General features: G+C 33.2%; 1 protein-coding gene across 1 annotated transcript in view; it reads right to left on the reverse strand.

Moving 5' to 3' along the window:
- LOC143252430 (uncharacterized) overlaps positions 1–17,429 on the reverse strand; it is a 31,607-nt gene that overhangs the window by 6,640 nt on the left and 7,538 nt on the right. The window contains exons 3-7 of the mRNA XM_076504521.1: positions 12,112–12,326; positions 10,078–10,306; positions 6,285–6,943; positions 2,123–2,326; positions 784–920 (exon numbers count right to left, since the gene is read on the reverse strand). Of these exons, the coding sequence (XP_076360636.1) occupies positions 784–920; positions 2,123–2,326; positions 6,285–6,943; positions 10,078–10,306; positions 12,112–12,326 (1,444 nt within the window). The remainder of the gene's footprint in view (positions 1–783; positions 921–2,122; positions 2,327–6,284; positions 6,944–10,077; positions 10,307–12,111; positions 12,327–17,429) is intronic.

Raw genomic sequence — 17,429 nt, forward strand, 5'->3', positions numbered from 1 at the left:
GATTCATTCTATAAAAGTTAGCATTCTGATAAACTTTTCCCTGGTCTAATAAATGCAACATTTATTTCAGGTTCATTCTATGAAAGTTTGTGTTCCGATAAATGTTTACCTGGTCAAAAAAATGGAATATTTACCACAATACTGAGACATAAGAAAGACCCCAATATTCCAGTAATCTTTATCAGCTCATAAGTGTAAGGATGTTATAGAAACACTGTGATAACTAGTCTCTATACAGTACTTACTTTCTATACAATCAGTGGGCACATTTTATTAGCCCACACTTCATATAATAACCTCACATAACTATTCTCATCTCAAATTAAAATTAGTAACAAAAGTTCACAGCTATGAGACTACTATTCTTAGTACAATAATTATAAACCTTAGAGTGAAGTTTGAGTGAATAATGAAGAACATAAACACACAAGTATGTTAAATGTTGAGACTCTTTACAAACATGCTCTTCCTCATTATTTCTTACACTTTTACTAAGAAAAAACTGGGAAGGGTGTACAGTTCTCTGTATATTTTACTGAGAATACACATGAAAATGGGAAAGCAAAAAGTAATCTGACAAGTCCTGGTCTCCTAATGGGCCTGACACTTCTCTTAATAAAATAAAATATGATTCAATTTCACAACTCACTAATGTTTCAGTTTAATAAGTACTGAAAAAGGTAAGTGTGGCTTTATTAGTGTAAAACAAACTTACTAACATCTCAGCTTAACAACTACTGAAAAGGCAGGTATGGTTTTGAGAACCCAGGTTAAACAACTTACTCGTGCACTTCCATGTGGGCACTAAGTTGTTCTTTCTGTAAGAAACGTCTCCGACACTTCGGACACTCATGAACAATCTTATGACCTGACAAGTGGCTCCACAATGCCTGTGAACTGTCCATCTTTATTCCACAAATCTAATTTAACATATATATATGTATTACAAGTGAACAAAATACCCACAAGGAAATAAATACTTCCTAAAGCAGTAACTAATTTCTGTATAACTTTTATTTAAAAATAACAACTAATACAGTACTAAGATAAAAAATCCTATAACCTGAATACTTTTGAAAGGTCCACCTTTAGAAAACACTCAGGTTACAGGGTTTTGTGGAAAGCACCCTGGTCACTGGGTTTCATAACTATATTAAACTGATTTCTTGAATCTATGCATTTCCCTAACATCATGAATTTAACAAACCACAAAAATGTTAAAACCTTTCACAAGTTAAGAAAATATACCAACACAACAAAATTCCCAAACCACGAGTAACTTATTCTGAGAAGTCATAACAGTAATATCTAATTCTCTGCACTAAGATAATTTTTCAATACACATTTTCTGTATATTTTTAAATATGGCACAGCAGCTGATAGAACCATTCCATTTTTTTTTTTTTTTAAATTCAAACTTTTAACTCATTTGAGACAACTACAGTTTTGGACTCAATTGGTAAAACCTTTACAATTGATGTATTTGACAAAGTCCAAGGTTTCATGGATTAATTTACTGTAATCCTGCCTAAAAGAACTTCAATTTGAGGGTAGAAAGGTAGAGGTCCTGATGAGTAATAAAATCAAATTGAGTATAGGAGCACCTAATACTTGGTATTGCTGGCATACAAAAATATAACTGGTAAAAAGGTCTCATAAATTAGTTTACTCTGATCCTGCCTAACAGAATTTCAAGAATTTGTCATGATATTGGTGATTCCTTCTTGTTTCAATCCAGAGTTGTTTAACTCTACAGATAAATTTTAAAAATTAAATATAAAACTTTAATGTGTTTTGTTTTTCATTATGTCCATGATGTGTTCCTCCATTATGAAAATATCCACTGTGTAACATGCTGCTCTGTTACTCAGGGGTTTTCTCATACCATCTATCTATTATTTAGTAGTTGGTGAGGTGGTGCACAAGAACTGTATTGTTTAATGAATTATACTACATAGTACACGTGAATTGTATAATAAAGTTTACTACACAGTACACATGAATTGTATCGTTTAACGAATTTACTACATAGCAGACAAATGAATTATATTGTTTAATGAATTTACTATATACCAGACTAATTGCATTGTTTAATGAATTTTACTACATAGTAGACACATACCTCGCAAACATTGGCTACTTCTGGATGAACACTCTGGATGTGATTTCTTCGAGGCCCAGGTTGGACAAAGCTCAGGCCACAATACTTACATCTGTATTGATGGCTCTCAGTTTCCATGTGTTTAACATATATAGCAAACAATCCAAACCAAGTGAGACACACTTTACAGCGATAGTTTCGAGGTTCGCTATGAAAGTATTTCTCCTAAAAGGATTTAAAATTTAGATATCACAACCACTTCTATCACAGTGTTTTTGAACTATGACTTTATTAAACTTAATGGACTATTTTCCAGTCAGGATCACAAATAAAAACAACAATAAATAATGTAGACAAGTTAATTACATCCATGAGTTGTGACATTAATAAAGGCTCAGAGACATTTACATATTGCTCAACTACACAGCTCTGGTTATAGAGTTTTGACCTATTTTTCAGGTTGTCTTCCCTTAAAGTCACAGATGTTTACATACCATCACGATAAAAACCTTCATTATATAGACTCACATTCAAAACAACATGATGATCTTGAAACTACACTGATGGATGTATTATCAAATAATAAAAAAACTAAACATTGTTTTAACTTTGGAAAATATGATGTGGCACAGATTGTTATTACAAATGAAAAAAACAAAGACTACATGAAATTAAAGTTCAGTTACTATAGTCAGACAGTTTCTGTTAACTCTCTAAGTTGACCAACAGCACCAATTACAATGAAACAAAATACCAAAATATCAGTTTTCACAAGGTTTCCACTGATACTTAAGAGATAACCTTTACTTCTTACATCTTTAAGCATGAAGGTCATCAAATCAACCTACACTTGTGGTCAAGAAACTATGTGATCTATAAATATGAATATATTAAGTGTATCTTCAAGACATCTGCCAAGTTTTTAGTAAACATTAAAAGTCTGTTACAGAAAAAAAATAATCAATATCTTAATAATGTATTATTATTGTAGATTATTCTGTGTAATTATAAAGCCTTGATTAAGTTGGTCTAAGTAAAGAGTGAGTTTCATGTTAAAAACACAACTCATCTCACAGTTTTTACATTCTATTTTACACATCCTCTTGAACCTTCCAAATGGATATTAAACCTATTTTGTTTTATAAGACTTTATATCTTATCGCTTATTTTCTTTACCCCAACAATAAATGTAGTAAAAACATCATCGTACAGTGAAATGAAAAAGGTTAACAGTAACTTTTACTTCTGTCAAACACATAAATTCAATAAGTTTTCACACAACTGTCTCTAGCACCAAATATGAATGTGATAACAGGAAACATAAACTAAAGGTTGAAAACAAAACAAACAATATTAGTAATTACAACAAAATAAATACATAAGACTAAACAAACTGAATATACAAATGTAACATGAGAAAATAAGCATGTGGAACAAATGTAGTTAAAATAGGCTTAAATCAAGTAAAGACTGTTACTTAAGGATAGAAGGAGTGTTTTTATGTATAATGTTACCTTCATAAGAAGTTCACTATCATGTTTGGCTGTTTAGAGAACTTTAAAGTTAGAGAGAGGAATCAATGTCCTGTTTCTGTATTATGTTGATAGATAGTGGAGTTGGGAGAGGTTGTAACCTTATGTACACTTTATATAGACATATCTACATGTTAATATGCTTGTACTTTAAGGTGTCATTTGGTTTCACTAATATACGACACCTTATGGTCTCTGGAAATTTATAATTAGATGAAATGTGAACAATGGGTAAAAATGATCTTTGTAAGGAAAAATCTTTACCCTGAAATTGGGTTTCATAGCAAATTTTAGGTCATTTTGGAAATAATAAGTGTTAAAATGTTGGGAAGTGTAGAGCCCCCCATGAAAACCCATAGCAATGCTATCTGTCTGTTCATATAGAGTATTGTTAAAGAAAAGAATTCCCTCTATACAGTTCACCCATGCAAGAGAATAATAACTATTTCCTTTCCAGACCTTCTTGTTGACCATGATGCTAACAGCTTTTCTACTTTTTTCTGTCATAAAATCACACTTACTGGTCTCTTCATTTACTTTAACAGTTGTATACCCTTCTCTTTCAATTACAGCCTACAAACTCAGCTCATCTTATCTAGCCCTCCACAAAGAAATTACTTCCTTACAAAACATTATCTTTTCGAACAGCTACTGTAAACATTTCTTGGAGAAGATAACTTACTCTTTCTGAACTAAGTTGTCTGTTAAACCATCTAAGATACATACTGTATCCAAACTTCCCTTCTACACCATCTCAGATACCCAGTGTACCCAAACTTCCCTTATACACAACTTTAGACACCCACTGCACCTAAACTTCCCTTATACACAACTTTATACACCCACTGCACCTAAACTTCCCTTATACACAACCTTAGATACCCAATGTACCCAAACTTCCCTTATACACAACTTTAGACACCCACTGTATCTAAACTTCCCTTATACACAACTTTATACACCCACTGCACCCAAACTTCCCTTATACACAACTTTATACACCCACTGCACCCAAACTTCCCTTATACACAAATTTAAACACCCACTGTACCCAAACTTCCCTATACACAACTTTAGACACCCACTGTACACAAACTTCTGTCGTACACAACCTAAAACACTCACTATACCAAAACTTCCCTTATACACCTGCTAACCATATCTTCGAAAACAGTTTCTTTATCACAAAACAGTTTAAAAATTATTGAACACTTACTATTTCCAAACTGACCTAAAATCTGCTATGAAACCCAATTTTAGAGTAAATTTTTTCCTCTAGAAAGATTGTTCTTACCCATTGTTCACATTTCATCTAATTATACACGTGCAGAAACTATATGGCCTCGTATACTGGTGAAACCAAATGACACCTTAAAGTACAAGCATGTCAACATGTAGATATATCTATATAAACTGGATGTAATGTTAGAAACTTCAAAATTCTCATAACAGCCAAACATGACAGTAAACTTCTTATAAAAGAAACATTATACATAAAAATACTCCTTCTGTCCTTAACACTCCTACGAAAAGACGTTTCTAGTCCTGATTTCTCCAAGCCCGTTCCCCTGGCTGTGGTTTCGCTAGATAGTAGATAGGGACAGTGGGAATCTCGTTAATCTATTCATTAATGGATTTAAATGGCAATTTCATTTAAATACAAAATTATTAGCCTAATATTAATAACCTTTCAAGTTGCTCTGGGGCCTATTAGGCCCCACTTTTCGTAGGAGTGTTAAGTAACACACAGTCTTTGCTTAATTTAAACCTATTTTAACTGCATTTGTTCCACATGTTTATTTTCTTGTGTTACATTTGTATATTCAGTTTATTTAGTCTTATGTATATATTCTGTTGTAATTACAAATAGTTTGTTTTTCCACCTCTGATTACTGAGGATCTTGAAACATTTAATAAATGATCTTTATTATCATGTTCACATTTTCTTTTGTCATTAAGTTTTTTAAAAAATGCCAATTATTTCATATAGGTGTTTTGGCCTGGCTCGTGCCACAATAATGTATCCATCCATTAAAAGCAGTAAACCACAGAAGGAACACATTAGCAGTTTCGTTGACACCTCACAACATTTATTGCACGTCAGTTGTGCACTAAGCCTTTTTTTTTTCCTGCAGTTTATTTAACATAAAACAGTATTTAATGTACCTTTAAAATATGTACTTTAGAACACATTAGTCACCAGAACAGTGTGTCTTCAAATAATTATTCCCTACTTTTCAAATCAAGTCATAAATGGGATAAAAAATTATGTTACTGCTAAGAGCAACAGCTCTATTCAACAGAAATCATAACTATTTTCTCAACTACCAACTTTTACAAGTAGAGGATCAGAAGATTTATATAATTATCTCTAATGACACAGAATAATGGGATGGGCACCTGTTGTAGGTGAGACATATTAAGAAAATCAAGTGGGAAGTTTGAATTTTAAAATCTTGCTTGTAATTATGTGTAGTTTGTGTTTCCAATTGGACAGGTACTACATTACATCTTTTATAGGTTAACTAAATGAATTTCTGAACATTATTTACAAGATACCAGTGAGCAATATTTTGAAGTAACATACAAATGTCAAATGTCTGAACTTTGAAACCTTCTAAATGTATTCAAAATTAAGCCTCTGCCCTCACCTGAGTCTTTATGTATTTTTCCCCATGCTGTGGGCTAAAAATATGATCTTGCAAGCTTCTGCTATCTTCAAAAACCATGTCACACAAGCTGCAGAAACTCTCAGACTTTTGGTTGTGTTTCTGGGCATGATACTGAAATGCTGCTGCATTGCAAAAGGTATGTTTACAGTCACTAATTATACACTGGAATCTTTTCTCCAGACTATGAACATTGTACATGTGCATGTAGTACAGAGGATAGCTTTGAATTACTGTGTCACACAGGTGACAATAATGGCCAACTTTTGATGGGAAACCAAGTTCAGCTAACTGTTTGTCAGATGGCACTTCACTCATCACAATCAAGTCAGTTCTTGAAGTGTCTTGTCTGAAGCTTTCAGTTGTTTCTTCGAGTCCATTTTGTTGTGTTTTAAGAACATCAGTAGAATTTTCATTTAATACTTGACTGTGGGATTTATCAGAGTTACACTTCACATCTTCACCAGAGGACTCTGTGTATGTTGCTGATATTTCATTTACTTTATTCACAGTAGTTTCTAAATCTCCAAGAGACGAAGTTTCATTTCGTCTGTCATCATCTTCATCCTCTACTTCTGAACTTACCACAGTACTGGGTTCTGGTTTCTTTTCTTTGTCAGTAGGAATTTTCTCCTTGTTTGCTGTTAATTTTAGTAAATGATTAAAAGAGTTCATTTTTTTTTCAGTAAAATTATTTGGAACTAAAAATATCAATAATAGTACAACTATATTTTGTTAATTAATTCCATCACAAGATAAAACTTTCTAAATCAAAGCACAACATTATAAACTCCACTACTGGTTTACCACACAAGTTTTCTACATCAGGTAAGTTGCCAAAAGAGCCATAGAAATAATAGGAAATAAGATCCACCAATCAGATAAGTAAAGCTTCCTCTCCTGGAGGACACACTTGTAACTCCTTTCTACCCTAATTTGTTGTTTAATACAGTGAGTACTGTATCTAAGTAGTTATTTATTATTGAAACTTAAGTTTAAGAAAACTTTTGCAATGGCTAGAGTGATAACTAAACAAAAACTACAACAGAAATCACACATACTTCATTTTAGATTCAAAATACAATAAATCAATACTTAATACAAGGTTATGTAACTTGACTGAGTTTAGAAAGTCTTAAAAAAGCAACCTCCTGATAGAATTTGTCAAATTGTGGATACATTTTAGCACTTGGTAATAAATATAGAAAGAGACAGTTACTGAGAAACAAAAGATAAAACACTGAAATATGAGGCTACACTTGATTTGAACATGTTTCTCTTTCAAAAATAAAATGTTCATAAATTAAAGAATCTTAACAGAATCTAAATATAAGCAGAAAGATATCAAGTTATTTGAATAAAAAAAATGTATTAGTATTCCAATACAGTTACAACTGAAATTACATTAAAAACCAAACATTTGTGTTTTTATTATATAAATATGGTATTTTGTTAATCAAGGGTATGACAACGAGTTCTTACACACTATGGGATTTTTTAACAGTGGGAGGACTATTACAATTCTAACATAACAAAGTAGCATCTGCTACCAGCATGAGTTCTTGGTAGCCTGCAACAAAAAACACCTGTAATAGAATTTAAAATAAATGAAAACATTTCTCAGATATGCTTAACTAATATTGGTCTTTTTTAAAATAGGTCATAATTGAATGGCACCTTACATGTAAGTGCACTAAATAACTAGGTTTGAGTACTGCCATCTATAATTTTGAACATTTCATGAAATGGAAGGTCATACTGTCACCATCCAATAATGAGATTGCCTGGCAGATAAAACTATGAAGAATGTTTTGTCACATAATATTTCAAACCATTCAACCTGTAGAGTAAAAACTTGATACAAGTAGGCCAGTTTTTTTTTTCCTGGACAAATTTCCGGATTTTTCTCTAGCTTCACATGGGATATATATACACACACATTAGTACACTTCCTTAAATTTGACTTGTATTTAAATATATATACAATAGTAAAAAATTGTGAAAATAGTGACTTCAAACTATATTATCACAGAGAAAGATCTTCAAACAAGAGCATTATATCTTTGTTTTTCTGTCATCAAATGTAATGAACTAGATAATTGTTTTTACTTTTCCAGCTAAGTGGCCATTCTTTAGTTAAGTGTGTTTAGTAAGTGTAATTTTCCTAAGAATCAGTTATAGTAGTGTTATTATATACATGACTACAATCACACTGCACAGTTACTTTCTAGCCAGAAAAGTGATTTCACAGAAACAAACATTTCTTAAACTCATTCTAAGACAGATAAAAATTTATTTCAGGGGCTTCTTTCCCATAAAAAATTATTCATTTGTTAACTATAAATTCACTAGTCCTAGCACTGTGCAGGAAAATATGAAAATCATAATTATGTGGTCCAACAAAAGAACACCTTTGTAAAAAACCTTAAAGCTCACCAAGCATAATTAAATGTAATGAAAACTTTGCAATAACTACTGGATTAAGCATTTGTGAGAATGCCATGACATAAAAGACTGTTTAGTGTAGATATTAATTAGTATGATTGTTTAGTGTATTTTTTATTGCAAGAGAGTTAAAAGCAGATGATTACTGGATGTTGTATTTGTAATTTGATGATGTTGAGAATATAGCAAGCAGACAATGTAGTAATAACCATAAACAGTACGAGATGAGCAGGAAACAGCAGACAAAGACAGTACCAGAAGAAAGTAATGTCACTGACAAGGAAATGTTTGGCACAAAGTTATCTAGAGTAGAAGTGACAGGACTAATATTTAATACATTAGAAAACTAACATTAGAAAAAGAATTTCTTCTGGCAAAGTGTGGTTTTAAAGCAACTAAATTACCCTGAGTGCATTTTGACAACAGGAATAGGGGATATTTTGAAGATCAAACAACTACTGAAAGAGCAGTATACAGCTGTGGTTACTCACACCACATTTGTAAGTGAATGATAGAATACTAGAGCTATAGAAATAGGAAAAGGTAGTTTGGCTTATAAACTGAAATTGAAAACAAGTAAAGTGCATGTTGTACTGTTTATTTATTCTTGAATTTATCACCAACAAATCACAGACACCTACTGTAGAAGAATTCTAAGCCCAACAACAACACAGTGTATATTTAGACTATTAAGAAGTATAAGTAAAAGCCTTTAACAAATAATTGGCAAGCTTAATGCAACCTTTAACACATGATGGTTTGATGACTTCTAATTGAAGTCAGTTTTAAATGAACAGAATTTTGCACTTTTGTTTCTTTACAAATTGTAAGATTGTTCAAAACATGAATGACAATGCTTAATTACAGGATCTGAACAGAAAACTGTATCAAATTGAAGGTCTTCACAAATTTCCCCTATGTTTTTTAACAGCTTGCATTTGAGGTATAATTTAGCAAAAGACAGTATTAAGCTAAATTCAACAACTACAAAGAGTATTTAAATCCAGTCATTGAAACTGCACAGTTAAGAAAAAAGATTGAGAAAATTTTAATGCAAATATTCTGTGAACAAACATACAGAATAATAAAAAAGAAAATACCATTAAGTTTCTTTTATTACAATAATCTACAAATTTTTGCAACTAGTATACCAGCCCAAGTAAGACTAAATCAACAGTTTTTTTTTTTAGAAACTGAGTGTGTGCATCATTTTAATCCACTCTCCTATAACAAGTTGAGCTATCCAATTATAGGAAATTCATTATGTTTCATACTGCCATTATTGAGTAAGAAAGGTAACCAACTACACATTAGGTACAGAAAGACTTACATGACAATTCTTCATGTGAATGATCTGAAAGCATTCGGTCAACCCAACGCATGTGTACATGTTTCTGATGTTCGTGACACATGTCCACTGTAGAAAACCTCATACAGCACACAAAACATGTGCTTTCAGCCGTACCACTGCCTGGTGATTTACCTGGACTATTGAGGTACCAGGTTTCATTCATTTCTGTGTTACCCTGTGAAAGGTGTGCTCCTTCTTCCATATGTTTCTAGAAGAAAATTAACAAATATTCTAATGCAATAAAAGGGTAGTTTTTAATACTGAACCATGTCCATTATTTTGGATTCTCACTTTCCTGAAGTCAAAGAAATGATAACATAATGTACAAATAATTAAGGTGTATGTAATTTAAATACCTTAAAACAATACACAACTATGTTTTATATTAAACAATCTAGCACATGGACTATACAGAATGTACAACACACAAAAAATAGTAATCTTGCCATAAGGTCAGCCGAACAGACCAATTTTGTCATCATTCTGTATTTGTTACAGTTTTCTTACTACAGGTTTTAATACAGTATGTGTATCTTCAAAAGCTTGGAAAACATTTAGTAAAGATTACGATTTTTGAACACAAAAATAAGATTTCTTTATATGAAGTATTTTAAATAAAAATTTGTCTATGAATATAGTTTTTTTTACTTGTCTAAATGCAAAGTAATTTCCATGCTAAGATTAAAATTTTTTTGTTTAAAAAACTCAAATCGAAATAAATCTAAATTAACTTTTTTCTTTTTGAATGACTTCAAATTGCAACATTAAATTACCTTTGTTCATCCCAAACAGCTTTAACATCATAGCAGTATACATCTTATTGTACTTAAGTTTTGTTTTATTGCCCTTTTAACTGTCTCTTACTGGTACTTGCACCATACAAGTTGTAAATAAAGTGGAAAAGTTCAACTCACATTATGGTATCAAATTACATAATGTTCAGACTATGTGCATACCTCATAAAAATTATTATTAATCTTTATTTTATCTCAACTAACCTCGAAAAGGCTTTCAATTTTTACATGTTACTTTTACAATGATAAATAAAAATAATTCAGATGAAAAACAAAAAAAATAGAGTAATTATTCATTTTTCATTTTTATGTCTTCAACTGCTAATGATACTTAACCCTATTTCTGTTTTTAATACTAATGGTACTATTGCACTAAGTAATTCTTTATGTAATTAAACAATACACCTAAGAACTCAGAATAATCATATGCAAAAAAGCAGGCAATGTCTCATAATTATCAAAAGTTTCCTAGCTCTCTAACTATACAACAAGAGCCATTAAACATTCAGCTATGTTTGTCAATCTAGCTTTTGTGTATAGCATCATTACTCATCACAATGAACAATGTTCAACACATACCACTTTAAAAACCCTCTCATCAGATTTCTGTAGTCTCAAACTGTTATGATTAACTGACAGTTTGACCTTTAATTCATGTATATTATTTACAGTTGGGCCTTTAATTCATGTGTATTCTGTCTTGAACAATGAAGACTACATTTATAATGAACTAAATTTGAAACTTAAACTACTGAAGCAATGAAGCTGAGAACCTGTATTTATAAAATATATAATATTCAAACTTATAAATAAATCATTTGTGTTAATATCCCTTAAGTAATTTTTTTTTTTAATTTTACAAAACTAAAAGATTCAGTAAATATTTTCTTTAAATAATTACTTAAGAGGCAATAAATCAAATTGTACTGACCAGGAAATCATTCCCTAGTTAATCTGTAGGAAATTGTTTACAAATAACAGGTTCTCATCTAGCCCTATGAAAACCTATTCAAATTCCCTAGGCAAACCAATGTCAAGATATCACTGTGATCCAATCCAATAATTTAATCCTGAAGAAATTAAACTACTCTATAAATAAAACATTATCCAACTTATACCAGTCACTTCAAAAAAAAGTAAAACTGAAGCATATTTTCTAGAATCTTGTTTGTTAAATAAAGCTTCTTCATGAAAGACTTGATTAATAAATAAAACATACCTTCACATCCTCCTCAGCAGTGAATGTCAGAGAACAGCAGTTACACTTATAGAAAACTGTTCCTATGGCAGTACTAGGTGTACCTTGAAGATCTGTCTCTGGTTTAGTTGTGGGTGTTACTTCTTGGGAGTTTTCACACTGGGCAAGGTGAATGGCCAGTTGATTTTCATCCTCACATGGAGAGTAACATTTACTACATGACCATACAGAGGGAGCTAAGGAAAAGAAAGAAGATGCTCAAGAACATACCTTATTAATCCACCAAAATCATGATTAATCTTATAAGTTTAAAACTGAATTAAAATGCAAATATAAATATCAGTATATGAGAAATTTCTCCTGTATGACAAACTAAATATAAAAGTCTAGAGTCTAGAAAAGTTTTAGATTATAAAGAAATGTTTCTTACCAGTAAACAACAAGATATTAATTAAATAGTTACATTTCCACATTTTCCAGGCTGCTGAATATAGCAACACAACACATTTCTGAGAAAATCTAAGGATAAACTGTCATTTTCAAGAATGCATTGATTTTAACAAAATGTCATAAAAAAACCATTAGAAGATATTCTAAAACCTCTCTCATTAATGAATGAAGCAACAATTCTATTACAGTCCCCTAAAAGCATATTTCTATTTCTCCAACTTTAGTTTAGAATGTACTTACATTTTTGCCCTCAAATACTGTGCTATAACCTCCAAAGTGAAGTAATATTTCCTGAACATGTTATTTCAACCTTCCAAAACAAGTCAACTTGCACCTTTACTGTCTGCTGAATGTGCTTCATGACACAAAATGGGCCAGCAAGTTTTCTTATAAATAACACATTTACACAAGTATTTCTAATAACTGTAATCAATTTCATGTTTATTGTTCATCACAGAGTTTAACAGTGATCAGAAGTAAAATTATGAACCAGTTTATTAGAAGAATTTTGTCCATTTTATATCTAAAAAAAAGAAGAAATATCATTCTTCACAATATTGTATCTATAATCCTAACTGTACTTCAGAAATAAAATATTGTTTATAAAATGTCATTAAAATATCACAGCCTAAAAAGAAAGTGTGCATAAGCTGATGGGTTATATCTAATAGTAAAAATATGACAAGTTCAAGCACAATAGATAGATTTGTGACACATTATATTAGATTGCTGCAATGTAGATAGGAGTCTGCAAACTTAGGCTACAACTGTTTATACTGAAGATAGAATTAGGAAATTCAGAAACAGCCATGTTTTTTGTAATATAAATAGTTTTATGATTTTAGAATTCTGGAAATACTGAGCTTAATTTATACTAAAAATATTTCAACAACAGTCATGTGACACCTGCCCACAAGCAGACAGACACAGCTCAACAGTCATGCGACACCTTTCCGCAAGCAAACAGACACAGTTCAACAGTCATGTGACACCTGTTCACTGACAATCATGCACAGTTTAATAGTCATGTGACACCTGTTCAACAGCAGACAATTCAATAGTCATGTGACACCTGTCGACAAGGAGACAAATACATAGTTTAATAGTCATGTGACACTTGTTCACCAGCAGACGGATAGTGTAATAGTAATGTGACACCTGTTCACCAGCAGAAGGTTGGTTGGTTGATTTCATGTTTTATGGCACAAAGCAGCTAGGCTATCTGCGCCAAAGGTCCGTTAAAAAGGTAAAAATAAAAGGAAATGAAAGTAAAACAAAACATCATTGAAAAACAGAAAATGCATAAAACCAATGTTGACACCTAGTCTACAATGTTAAGAGAGAAAGCAGAGGAAGAGAAGTTGTAAAGGACTTTCTCTGGCAAATGGTAATGATCATAACCCACCAGGAAGACTAACGGGTAAGTACGAGAACCACCGTCAGTCACCTGAAGTTGACCTTTCCAGTCCTGGTTCCAGGTTGTGTGTCAAAACAGCCATTATCAAAAGGTAAAGTAATTAAAATTTTAAAAGACATGTAGCAAAATTGTAATAATAATTAGCCAAATGTCCAGTAAAAAGGTAAAAGTAAAGTAAATGAAGTAAAATACATAAAAGGAAATGAAGGTAAAAACAAAACAGCAAGTAAAAACATAAAATGGCATAAAACCAATGTTGACATCCAGTTTACAAAGTTGTAAAGGACTTTCTGTAGCATAATGGTAATGATCATAACCTGCCAGGAAGACTAACAGGTAAGTACAAAAACCACCACCAGTCACCTGAAGTTGGTCTTTCCAGTCCTGGTTCTGGGTTATGTGTCATTATGGCCAGTACCAAAAGGTAAAGTAATAAAAGTGGAAAAAGACATGCAGCAAAATTGTAATAATAACTCACCAGGATGACTAACAGGTAGTTCAAACAGCAGAGTTAGTCACCTGAAGTTGGCCTTTCTAGTCCTGGTGTCGAGTTATTTAATGTTCTGGCCATTTTCCAATTTCAAATTGAACTGGAGAGATTGAGACTCTTAAAAGGAAACCACAACTAAAAAGGTGTAATGAATAAATATCAAACACTTAAATGAGATTAAAAAGATTATTGGCCATTAAAAAACTAAAAACATTATCAAGGTGGACAGTGTCACCATCACCAATAACACTGTCCAATGTTACAGACAATCCTGGGGACGGAACATGTTTCAAATAGTGCCGTCATTGAGAGTCGTAACAATGGCAAGAGAGTAAAATGTGGCTTACAGTGATTTGAGTGTTAAACAAACTACACACTGGTGCAACAGTTCCAGAAAAAAGAAAACGATGAGTTATAAAACTGTGAGCAATGCGTAGTCTAGTTAGAACAACTTCCTCCTTCCAAACTTTACAAAAGCTAGATGGCCAAAGCCCAACATAGGGTTTTATTTGGAAAAGCTTTTGTCGCGTTGCTCACTCCAAGTGGACTGCCAGCTGGCATGGAGCCGAGCCTTAATTACAGAAACATAGTCCATGTACGGAATAGGCACAGTGGTGATAGTGCCAGAGCAGATAGATTTAGCTGCCGTGTCTGCAATCTCGTTCCCGCAAATACCAATGTAGCCTGGTATCCAGAAAAACTGGATAGAAGTAGATGTTAATGAGAAATGGGCCAGTCAATTTTGAATATCAGCGAGAACAGAGTGTGAGCCAATGTGAAGCGATTCCAGGGCCAGTAGAGAACTAAGCAAGTCAGTATAAATAGTGCAGTTGGAGTACTGCTTAGCTTCAATATGATCCAGGGCAAGAGATATGGCATACAGTTCATCAGTGAACACAGAAGCTGTAAAGGGGATTCTGCGCGCAACCACCGAAACGCAACAAACCATGGCAGAGCCCACAGAGTCACCTGATTTGGAACCATCCGTATAAATTGGAATGGAAAAATTGTTCAAGATGTTCAGTAAATAAAAGATGTACTTCCAATCGGGAGTATCTGCCTTTCTCAGATGACTTAAAGAAAGGTCACATTTGGGGACTGTAATAAGCCATGGTGGGATGGACTGACCAGTGGATTCTGCAATGTTATCCAAAGACAGACCCAATTCATCCAATTGCGCCTGGATGCGAAGGCCAAAAGGAGCAATGGCAAAAAGTCTGTTCTGAAAACGTATGGCCCACTGAAGAAGGAAAACACATCCCCGGGTGGGATGCTTTGGTAAGGAATGAAGTTTCGAACAATATAGTAAAGAGAGTTGCAAACAGCAAAGATGCAGAGAAGGTTCATGAGATTCTACGTATGAGCTTTGAACAAAGGAGGTGCGGAAAGCCCCAGTGCAGAGTTGAAGTCCTAGATATTAAATGGGGTCCAGCATCTTTAAGGCTGAGGGTCTGGCAGATCCATAGACCACTGATCCATAGTCGAGTTTCAATCGAATAAGAGCACGATATATCTTTAACATAGAACATCGATCCGCTTCCAAACTGGTGGTACAGAGGACACAGAGGATGTTCAGTGCTCTTGTGCATTTGACCCGTAGCTGCTTTAAGTGTAGTATAAAGGTCAGCTTACAGTCAAAGATAAGCCCCAAGAACTTGGTCTCAGGGACCACTGGCAGTGAAACTTCACCGATACGGAGTTCAAGATCAGGGTGAATACACTGTTGGCAGCAAAAGTGTATGCAACCGGTTTAAGAAAGAGAGAAATTAAAACCGTTTGCCATGGTCCACTTCAGTACACGATTGAGGGCAGTTTGTAGTTGCCACTCAATATATCTCATGTTCGACAACTAACATGAGATGTGAAAGTCGTTGACATGGAGCCCATTTGCAACAGTGAGAGGGAGTTGTTCAGTGATGGCATTTATCTTTATACTGAAAAGTATGACACTCAAAACACAGACCTGAGAGACCCCAAGTTCCTGTAGAAAAGAGCGGGAAAGTGTCAAACCCACACGAACTTGGAATCTCCTGTCCATTAAAAAATTTTAATAAACATGGGTAAATGGCCATGTAACCCATATATATGGAGGTCTCACAAATTGCCATACCTCCATGTTGTGTCATAAGCCTTATCAATGTCAAAGAATATTGATACAAGATGTTGTCGTTTGAGAAAGGCTTCTCTGATTGATGTTTCAAGTTGAATTACATGGTCCGTGGTGGAGTGCTGTCGTCAGAACCCACACTGGGTGGGCGAGAAGAGGTTGTTTGATTCGAGGAACCAAACAAGATGAGCATCACCAGCAGACAGGTACACAGTTTAAGTCACATGATACCCATTCATCAGCAGACATGTATTATTTAATAATCATGTTACACCTGTTCACTGACAAACATACACAGTTTAATAGTCATGTGACACCTCTTCACTGACAAACATGTACAGTTTAATAGTCATGTGACACCCACTCAACAGCAGACAGTTCAACATTCATGTGATACCTGTCCACAATGAGATATACATAGTTTAATAGTCATGTGACACTTGTTCACCAGCAGACAGATAGTGTAATAGTAATGTTACACCTGTTCACTAGCAGACAGATACACAGTTTAATAGTTATGTGATACCATTCACCAGCAGACATATATTATTTAGTAATCATGTTACACTTGTTTACTGACAAACATGCATAGTGTAATAGTCATGTGACACCCGTTCACTGACAAACAAACAGTTTAATATAAAATCATGTTACAAAACATCAAAATTGAAAAAACTTCCAGCTGGAGGTGAAAGCTTGTTAACCAAAAATAACTGTTTTTATTGCAAGTAACAATCCAAACTCTTCCTTTAACCCTTTTATTACAGGTTGGGTGGAATACACCCAGCTCGTAAACTACGAAGGTATCCATGAGAGGAATTATACTACAATTTGTGATGATATATGCATGTGTTTACAAAGTTTTGTAGGTTATT

The sequence above is a fragment of the Tachypleus tridentatus genome, chromosome 6 (genome assembly GCF_004210375.1).
Source record: "Tachypleus tridentatus isolate NWPU-2018 chromosome 6, ASM421037v1, whole genome shotgun sequence".
Lineage (NCBI taxonomy): Eukaryota > Metazoa > Arthropoda > Merostomata > Xiphosura > Limulidae > Tachypleus > Tachypleus tridentatus.